The sequence below is a fragment of the Balaenoptera musculus genome, chromosome 13, assembly GCF_009873245.2.
Source record: "Balaenoptera musculus isolate JJ_BM4_2016_0621 chromosome 13, mBalMus1.pri.v3, whole genome shotgun sequence".
NCBI classification, from domain to species: Eukaryota; Metazoa; Chordata; class Mammalia; order Artiodactyla; family Balaenopteridae; genus Balaenoptera; species Balaenoptera musculus.
In genome coordinates, this window is record NC_045797.1 from 67,549,421 (window position 1) to 67,559,000 (window position 9,580).

Sequence of the window (9,580 nt, forward strand, 5' to 3'; positions counted from 1 at the left end):
AGGGTTCAAAACTTAGAACAACACCAGAACGGCGGCAGCATCACTACCTCTACACGATGGGACCAAGGAAGTAAAGAAAGCCGGTTCCAAGTTTAGGACATTGCACCTTGGACTTCAAAGGATTCTGGCTTGGAAATTGCCTGGATGGACTAGTAAGACTGCCTTTTGTTCCTGTTTTGAATACAATTCTCTGAAAATTGCGAGGGTTGCAGATGGGAGATGACTACAAGCTGACATCATGGGATGTACACCTTCCCACAGCGATATTGTTAACAGCGTTGCTAAGAGTGGCATCCAGTTTTTTAAAAAGCCCAAAGCAATTCTGCCAGGATGTCAGGGGGCCAGTGAAAGATGCTCCATCCCTTTGCTGGTTCAAAACTCCACCTGCTATGACTCTGGAGGGGGCTCGTCCCAGGGACAGAGGCCAGCAGAAGAGCAGCAAAGTCCCAGGTGGATCCAGTCCGTGGCTGAAAGTCTTTGTCAGCTCACCAGAGATCCCACTTCAGGCAAAAGGAAAGATATGGAAGGACTGATCCCAGAAACCAAAACCTCCCCATCCCAGCTGAACAAATCACAAAGCTACGTGACTACAGACATTCCATTCAAGAGACAGAGTTCCCATGGACCACAAGGGGCGGTCTTTTCTGGGGAAGAGAGTGAAGAAAGTAATACCCAGGAGACTTCCAAATGGGAAAAGAGGCCAAAATGTCACAGGTCGAGCAAACAGAGCCATTACTGCCAAACCATCCTTCCTGCCCACGAGTCTGAAGACAAAGTAGACTTCCCTGAGCCCCTGGTGAAGGCCCACCAGCGTGCTTACACCTATCTGCACACCTGCCTCTCCAAATACGAAGCAGTTCTGAGCATCACCCATCGCGCCACACAGACCCAGGAGCTGCTGCAGCCCATGGTCGGCTTCCTGTTGCTGTGTTTTGATGAGGTCAACCAGCTCTTGGGGGAAATCTCCAAGGACGGAGAAGAGCTCCTCCAGGAAGTTAAGGAGGATCTGGCTTGGCCGTTGAAGAAAAGAGAGCCCCAGAAGCAGCCAGATCTCTTGCGGCAGCTTCTGCAGTACACAGTTAGCAAGCTGCGGGCGCTCAGCGGCACGGTGGCCTCGCTCTCTGACAGCCTCCTGGAGGGCTCCGGCCGCTACTTCCACGGCGCCGCAGGCCACCTGGGAAACAAGCTGAGCAAGAAGAAGGGTGCGGATGAACGCCTCCTAAGGGTTCTGGGGCACCTGGAGAGCTTAGCGAGTGGCCACAGTGACCCTGAAGTGCAGGGTCTACCCTTGTGCTCTGAGGACAGTGGCATTGGTGCTGACAATGAGTCCGTGCAGCTGGCAGACAAGCTGGGCAAGCAAGCCAGCTGGGACTTCGTGCTGGAGCCTGCAGAATGGAGGCCAGCGATTTCACCCACAGCGGAGGCCAGGCTGTCAAGACACACCTGGCAGCACGGTCCATTCTGGATGGGTTCAGCGAGACCCCAGGACTGCCCGCTCTCAAGGCCTCTTACAGCAAAAGTTCAGCCAGCAGTGCAGGGTGGACCAGGGAGCCCCTGGCCCTCCAGCACAGGCCCAGAAATACTGCCTCCAGGCCTTGGGGGCTGGGCCAACCTGCTCCGTGTGATTCCCCTGGGATCAGGATCTCCAGGGAAGCACACTTTCCTAAAGGCTCCAGGTTGATGGACACTCCGCCCCTCAGTGAAGGTGAGGACAGCAGCCCAGAGGAGGAGGAAGACAAAGAGAGTTGCCTGAGTCCGCGTGCGTGGCAGGGACACGCTTCCCATGCAAGGCCTCGGTCTTCACCCGCCGGTGCCGAAAGCCCATTTCAGCCACACCCCCGGAGGCTTAGGAGCCCCCAGGACCAGGAAATGATTCTGAAGATGAAGGAAGCAATCAGTGAAAGGATCAAGTTTGTCCCCGTGCCCTCTGAGCACCAGGAATGGACTGAGGAAGAGGAGAGAACCATGGTGCCCCCAAGACCGAACACGGCCAGCGACAGCAGGAAGGCCCCCTCAAGGCAGAGGAGGTCCCAATCTGAGGGGTGTCTGAAGAGCCACGTGGAGGATCCCACCCTCCAGGAGCTGCAGAGGGTCCAGAGAGACCTCAGCCAGAGGCTGGAGGCGCTTTGCACCCGGGGCACCCAACAGCAGGGGCACAGCCAGAAGCAGGTTCTGCAACCCAGGACAGCAGCGCTGAGGCCCGACAACTGCTGCAAGGTCACCCCAAGCAGCACCATCAGCAAGCTGAAGGCATCCCTCACCAAGAACTTCAGCATTTTGCCAAGTCAGAGCACCTTGCAGAAATGCTGTCCCCGCCCTGAGGGAGAACAGCCCTGGCAGGGAAAAGCTGAGGGGCTTCCAAACGTCATCCCATCAGGTGAGAGGGCCAGTGAGGCTCCCAGGGCCCGGGACTGGAACATCAGGAGCTGTCCTACCAGAACATCGGTCAAGAAACTCATTGAAACTTTCAGTCCCACCGAGGGTCTAAGGACACTGGGGGATTCCAAGGGCTCTGGGCTGAGCCCCTGCCCCAGGAAGTGGGGGGTCCCCACCATGCCTCCCAGATTCCCCATTTACAGGGGACTTGCCCCTTTGTATCCAAAGCCTCGAGTTTCTCCAGCAGCAGGTGGAGAATCTCTCAGGATGGGCCCGGGCTGGAGGCCCTTTGCTCCCACCTTTCCCCCTCTGCTCACAGCAGAAACATCCAAGAGCGAGGACCTCAACTGTGAAACAGAGGCGAACCTGGAGCATCTCCCTCCGCCGCCTCTGGAAATCCTGATGGACAAATCATTCACTTCCCTGGAGCCCCCAGAAAGCAGCAATCTCGCAGAGAGCTCCCTTGAAAGGACCGACGTGCCAGGGCTGGGAGGGGCTGGCCCTGCCCGGAGAACGTGGGCTTCCCCAAAGCTAAGAGCCGCCATGAGCCCCTCTGACCTGCTGCCCAGCAAGAGCACGGCCACCCTCGCCAGGGCCCGCAGCGCAGAACCAGGGAGCAGCAAGAGAGGCTGCAATCCCGGAAAGCTCGCCTTGGACCTCAGCCCCCCACCAGCCGCCAGCGGAAACCCAGAGGTGCCGGGCAGCAGGGCCCAGAGTCAGGCACGAGCGGACAGGGCCACAGGCCTCTCCAAGCATCCCCGGAAGGTCATCCACTGGCACCACTCCAGCCACACGTCCGGGCAGAACAGGACCTCGGAACCCAGCCTGGCCAGGCCAGTGCGAGGGCCACATTCTCCCGAGGCCCCAAGGCAGAACCAAGATAGAAGCCCCGCGCTGGTCAGGAAGGCCTCTCCCACAAGGGCGCACTGGACGCCCAGAGTGGGCAAGAGGCACTCAAGCCTGCCCTCCACTCACAGACCTGCCCAGCCAAGTGCACCCTGTGTGCACAGGTCCCCCAGCCCACCGCTCAGCCCTCCAGTGAGCCCCAGGGTGCTAAGCCCCCCAACAGTGAAGAAACGAGCTTCCCCTCCCCCCCAGCACAAACTGTCCACCCCTCCCTCAGCAAGCCCACCCGCTCAGCACAAGGTCTCCGGCCCCCCTGCCCAGTGCGCAGAAGCCAGTTCCCCTGCCTCTGGCCCCTCCCCATCTCCACCAGCGTCTCCCAGTCAGGGGCCCAAGGAAACAAGAGATTCTGAAGATAGTCGGGCAGCCACGGCCAAAGCATCTGGGAACACATGTTCCATTTTCTGTCCAGCCACCTCCTCTCTGTTTGAAGCTAAGTCACCATTCTCAACAGTACCCCAACTCACCCCGCCATCGCTGCCACCTGAAGCTGGGGGTCCTTGTGGGACCCCGACAGGATGCTGGAGGAGCAGCTCAGGGCCACGACTGAGGGCGGACTCACAGCGAGGGACAGCTCTGTGTGCCCTCAACCCTCAGCCTTTCACCAGAAGGACAGCTTCTGACTGCCGGCCGGGCATCCGCCTCCACCTGCCTGCCCCGGGCACCACCAGTGACGCTTGTGAATCCCAGCTTGGCCAGAGCAGGTAAGGAGAGTCCTCGGGCCACAGCCCTGGAGGGGTAGAGTTATTGGGATAGAGCTGATGGGCCCTTAGGCTCATCTGGGTCAGTAGTTTTCAAACTGTGCTCCAAGAGAAGAGCAGCTGGGAGAGGGGTCTAGGAATGTCCTGTCTCCCAGTCCCCAGTGCTTAAGCAACCGTCTTTCATCTGTTACACACTTCATGTTCCCGAGAAAGATTTAATTGCAAGGGGCTCTGCTATATTAAAGTTTAAAAAAAAATTTTTAAATTAAAAAAAAAAAAGTTTAAAACAATCAGGTTAGTGCAACCCCATGTGCCCCTTATTTTACACTTGGGGAAACTGAGGTGAAGTGATTTGACCCCCAAAGTTGAGTCATTGTCACCTGTCTGGAGCCAGCAGCCTGATTTCTATCTTTCCTGGTTTACGGCAATAGACCAGCATCTTAGTGTGAGGTGCTCAAAGTTTTTGGTCCCAGGACTTCTTTAAGCTCTTCAAAATCGAGACCCCCAAGGAGCCTTCGCATATGTGCGTTGCAATCTATCGCTTTTTACTGTGTTACAAATTAAAATTGAGAGATGTTTAAAATATTTATTAATTGAAAAAACAAAAACGACCCCATTCTGTGTTAACATAAACTATACCCTAATGAAAAGTAACTATATTTTCCACAACAACAAAAAAATTGAGCAAAAGGAGTGGCACTGTCTTATACTTTTACAAATCTCTTTAGGGTGTGGGCTTCACAGAAAGACAGTTGGACTCTCAGACCTTTGTCCACAGTCAATCTGTTGTAATATCACACATCACGTAGTCTGGAAAACTCCACTCTACATTCCTGAAAGAATAAGTGAAAGAGGCACATAACATCTTAGTATTATTATGAAAATAGTTTTGACCACGTGGACACAACCCCCCCGCCCCCCGCCCCCAAAAGGATCTGGGAGGCACCCAGGGGACACACCTTAACAAACAGCGGGTCCTGGAGGTATTGAATATGAAAGTCTGGCTTCCCCATACTCCCGAGGACCTGCCCCCACTTCTCCTCCAATCCAGCCTCATCTCCATCTCCCCTTTCAGAGGAGTATAGAGCAAGAATAAGACTCTCCATGAGCACTGAGCACCAGAACCCAGGCGGAAGGGCTGCCATGCCTGCCCTGGGCCAGCTGAGTTCTACGTGTGCCTTTCTCATGAGGGGTAGCTGACTTGCATGTCCTTGGCCCAGCCCTGCAGACAGGGGGCATGACTCAAAGTATAGCCATTGCCTGGGAGTTGAAAGGACTCGAATGGTGGTGTGATTATTTTACAGAGTTTACGGGGACACACATCTTTTCCCAAATTGTGGCATGGGGAGAAAAACGTAAATCTGAGGTCGATTAAAGAGGAATTCTTATCAATGTGTCTTGATATCATATCAGACAAAGCTCAACCCACAGCAGTCCTTGCTATCTTTGCATTGCCCACAGTTGTGTAAATCAGAAGTTAATTTCTGCCAGAGCGATATGTGTTACAGACTTCACAGTCTGTCCTGGCATAAATGGTAGATTTTCCACAAAGTACTCGGCAGTCAATTTTAAATAAAGATATTATCTCTGGAAAGTTGTGCATGATTATAGTTATAGAAACTTCCCCAGCCACTTGAAAGAAATGAAATATTGATTATTTTTGCGAGAATCTTCATGTAACGTTGCTCTTTTCTTAAATCTAAAATGAGCTTCCTGCAGCACAGTGCCTTTCATCTGAGAACCTCTATAAATGTTATTGCATTATTCCTCACGCTAGCCATTTATTCAGTTATTAGATTTCTAAAACTGTGCCCTTCAGGAGAAGAGCTTGAGAGAACAAGGACAATAAAATGGCATTAATTAAAAACACTAACACTTTAAAACAGCAGGAGCAATAATAAAGCAACATAAAATTGTTCAAGGAGAAAATACTGCTATTCTCTCAGGTTTCTCCTTGGAATAGGGCGGCCTTAAAGGTTGTTATATGTCCTGAATCTCAATATTCAGAGAGATGAGGTGGGGTGGGGAGTAATTGTAGCTTGAAAGAGGGAAGAGGATTCATAAAGAGGAGCCTTCCCAAGGTCACGCGGAAGGTCACAGAATGACAGCCATTCCCCTATCTCCCGGTCAGACCACACCTCTAAACTGTTCCAGACTGTGAAACTGTGAGCACGTGATGAATGTGATGGGGAAATGCTTATTCCCCAGATACACACCCCACTCCCCACTCAGCCCTGTAAAATTAGCGTCTGGGAGCAGAAGTGCACCAGCTGTAAGAGGAGGGCTTTTGCGGCTCTGGAGATGACAAGCATTTTTTTCTGCCCTCCTGCGTATGGGAAACAATGCCAGGGAACTGAGCATGATTCCCCCAAGATCATGCAACAAGACAACAAGCCAGTGACCAAGAGCCAGAAACTGCTACAGGCTGTTTCCCCAAGCAGGGACTTGCAGGGACAGCCCTGCCCATCGTATCTCGCAGCCGAGGCAGGCTTGCAGGATGCACTGGCCTGTGTCTGGTGTTGATCCCCTGCAGGTCATCCCGTGCCCCTTTTTTAGAAAAACTGATGGTGTTGATATCTTCCCCATCTTGGGGCCCGGGGATTGGGCGCAGTCCTTGGGGGCTTCCCCAGGAAGCTCTGTTACTGAGCTTCGAGGGTTATTTACGTGTTGAATCCCCAGGTGAAGGCACCTGTCTCTAACCAGGTCTCAGTGTGCCCAGACTTGCTCCGCTAAATGCGGTGCTTTTAATCTTTGCCAGTCAGGGTCTCTCTGCAGCCCCCTGACCCCGTTTCCTGGAGACCTGGGCAGCCTGGCTCCCCAGCAGGTCTGGGAACAGGTGGAACCACGGCCGTATGGCAACCAAAACAGTCGACCTCCTGGCCTGAGCCTCATGCATATGTGGGACCTGGTTGGGGGCGGGGAAGACACGGTTCAAGAACCAAATCCTGCGTCACACCTCGGTGTCAGCCTCCACTAACACTGCATGCCACAGCCTGTCCCCTGGGCCTGCCCCTCCCATTCCTGCCAGCTGCTCCAGTCTGGGAGCAGCAAAGGGTCATGCCTCCCTCTGCTCAAAAGGGGCACAGGCAGAAGAAAAAATAAGGTGGGAGCTGTGGCCCACAAATCACTGGGTCCTGCAGGGACTTACGATGGGGCCAGAGGCTGACATAGATGAGACCGGCTCTAAGGAACAGGGTGGGTTCCTCACTGCCTGAAAACCACGTATGACGGCCAGTGTCAGTGCCCACCCCACCTCCCCCCACCATTCCTGCCACCCTGATCTTGTTAGGATCCAAACTCAAACTTGTCCTCCACTGGTTGGACGTCCCACGTAAGCCTAAGCACGCAGAGCCGAGCACAGTCATAATACAGTCAAGAAGGTGCCGTCGTGGGCAGAGAGAAGGGCTTCTGGTCTGTGCGTGTGGGGAGCTGGGGCCAGTCCTGGTCCTGAGGTGACTGATGGAGAGGCTCTGAGCCTCAGGTGCCCACCTGTCACATGACAGGGTGGTCCCTCAGGTCCCTTGCAGGTGTGACTTCCTAGTCCTACTACAAAACAGCACCAGTGACAGCCGACAATTTAGTGAGCACCTATCATATGCTGGTTAGTGTGCGGAGAGTTTTCCATGTGTCATCCAATATTGATAACTTTGAGTGTCCTATGAGATTGGTATTATTACTATCTCCCTTTCACAAAGCAGGAAACTGAGAATCAGAGAGATTAATCAACATGCTAGAGGTCACACAGCTAGTAAGTGGAAGGGCCAGGACTCGAACCCAGACAGCCGACTCCACCCTCCACGCGGTCTTCGTGAGGCTAGCCTGGCTGCCCGTAGCCAGTGTGGCTTCCCGAGCTGGTCCCCCATCTGGCCTAAACTTGCTCCGTGCTTGTGACCACCCTCCATTCTGTGCTCCCAGAGCACATTGGGTGTCCCTCTCTGTTCAGAGCCCCTCTCACTGTGGCACTCAGCAGCTGGGAAGCTCTATTCTAGCCAAATGCCAGGTCTGGGCCAAGAAGTTTTCATTTTACTCCATTCAGGAAAAGGGTGGCAGCTGAGCAAAGCAGGGGTTTTTTTTGCTGTTATTGTTGGTGTTATTTTTGATTCAACTAGCTAAGCCTAGCTCTTTATTAAATAAGAAGTGCTTTTAAAACAAAAACAAAATAAAGGCCTGGCTCCCGAGTTCCTGAGGGAGCTGCTTTGCTCACAGCAGCAGGATCTGGGCATCCCAAGAGAGAACAGGACTCAGCCTGTCCTCTGAAACACCAGGAGCTTGGTTCTCACGGTGCCCAGCCACAGCAGACACCCACAAGGACAGCACCAGCAGGCAAAGCTGATACAGAAAGGCAGAGGCCTGGCACCAAGAGTCCACCAGGTCTGTGGGTGACACAGATGGGAGGGCTTGAGAGAGACAGAATGGAGATGGGGCGGGGCCAGAAGGAACGAGGAGGGTTTGATTGGCACCTGTGCTTTCTCTCTGCAGCAGCAGCGAGGAGGGCCCCAAGGACACAGAGCCGTGGAACAGTCCCTGTGCCCCAGAACCGAAGGGCGGCAGCAGGGGTGCACCGCCCCCAGAGCTCTGCGTGCTGGGCCACGGGCTGCAGCGGGAGGCCAGCGCCAGCCACGCCCAGGACAAGCCGCAGCAGAAGGAAGTGGCCTGACGGGCTGGCCGCCTGAGTCACACTGATGCCAGTCACCCCAGAAGGCAAGGGTGACAGCCAGGCCTCAGACAACCCCAGAGAGGGTGGGCCAACCAAACTCCTCCTGAGAGGTAGGAAAGGCCTGGAAAGGGCACTGCCCAGAGGCTCTCCTAAATTCTAAACAATCACTGTTAGCAATCCTAGATCCTGGTTTGCCTTGGGGTTCAATGAGTAACTATAACTTTGGACCCCACAATGACACGCTTTAATCCTTCAAGTGCTGGTCTTAATTTAGAAGGAAACAATATTTACCACGTGCTTGATGAGCCAGGTGTTTTACCCGGGTTAGCTCTGTGAAACCATTTAATTCTTTCAACAGTGAATGAAGCAGATAGCATTCTCCTGGTTTTTGCAGATGAGAAAACCAAAGCACCTCTCGTCCGTTCACTCCCCCAAGTGCCTTGCCTGAGGTTACACAGCTAGGAAGAGAACAGAGTAAAACGTGAACAGGTGTGCCTGGCACTAGAATCTATTGTCTTTCATTCCTTTCTATTTTTTTGAACATTTCATTGCCCTTGACTGTTCCATCACTCCATTTGCAAGCATATGTATGTACTTGTACAAGTGGAAAGCTTCTTCTTGTTTTTTAAGGTTAAATAATGGCACAGCTTTTATGTGCCCATTATGAGCTCTGTTTAGAAGCTGAATGCTCCAGAGATAAGAAGCCTGAATTGGCATTAAGACACACAGCTCCATCCACCCTCCTTCTTCTCCTTCCCAAGCTCAGCTCCAAAGCCCTAAAAGCAAAGCTTCCAGCCCATCAGTGCAGCCCTGCTGCCTCTCCGGCTAAGCCTGTCTCAGAGGCATGTCTCAGATGCTCGACCCCATGCACCCACATGCCTCTCAGGCTGAGCGGGTACAACCAAGCCTCCCAAACAAAGCAGCCTATTCTCTGCATCCCGTG

General features: G+C 53.5%; 1 protein-coding gene across 1 annotated transcript; it reads left to right on the forward strand.

Moving 5' to 3' along the window:
* Positions 1-238: 238 nt before the first annotated feature.
* Positions 239-8,765, forward strand: PCARE (photoreceptor cilium actin regulator). Its single transcript, XM_036872424.1, is given in 3 exon segments — positions 239-1,568; positions 1,571-3,983; positions 8,460-8,765. Coding segments are annotated over 3 exon segments (3,921 nt in total). The 3' UTR covers positions 8,638-8,765.
* The last annotated feature ends 815 nt before the right edge of the window (positions 8,766-9,580 follow it).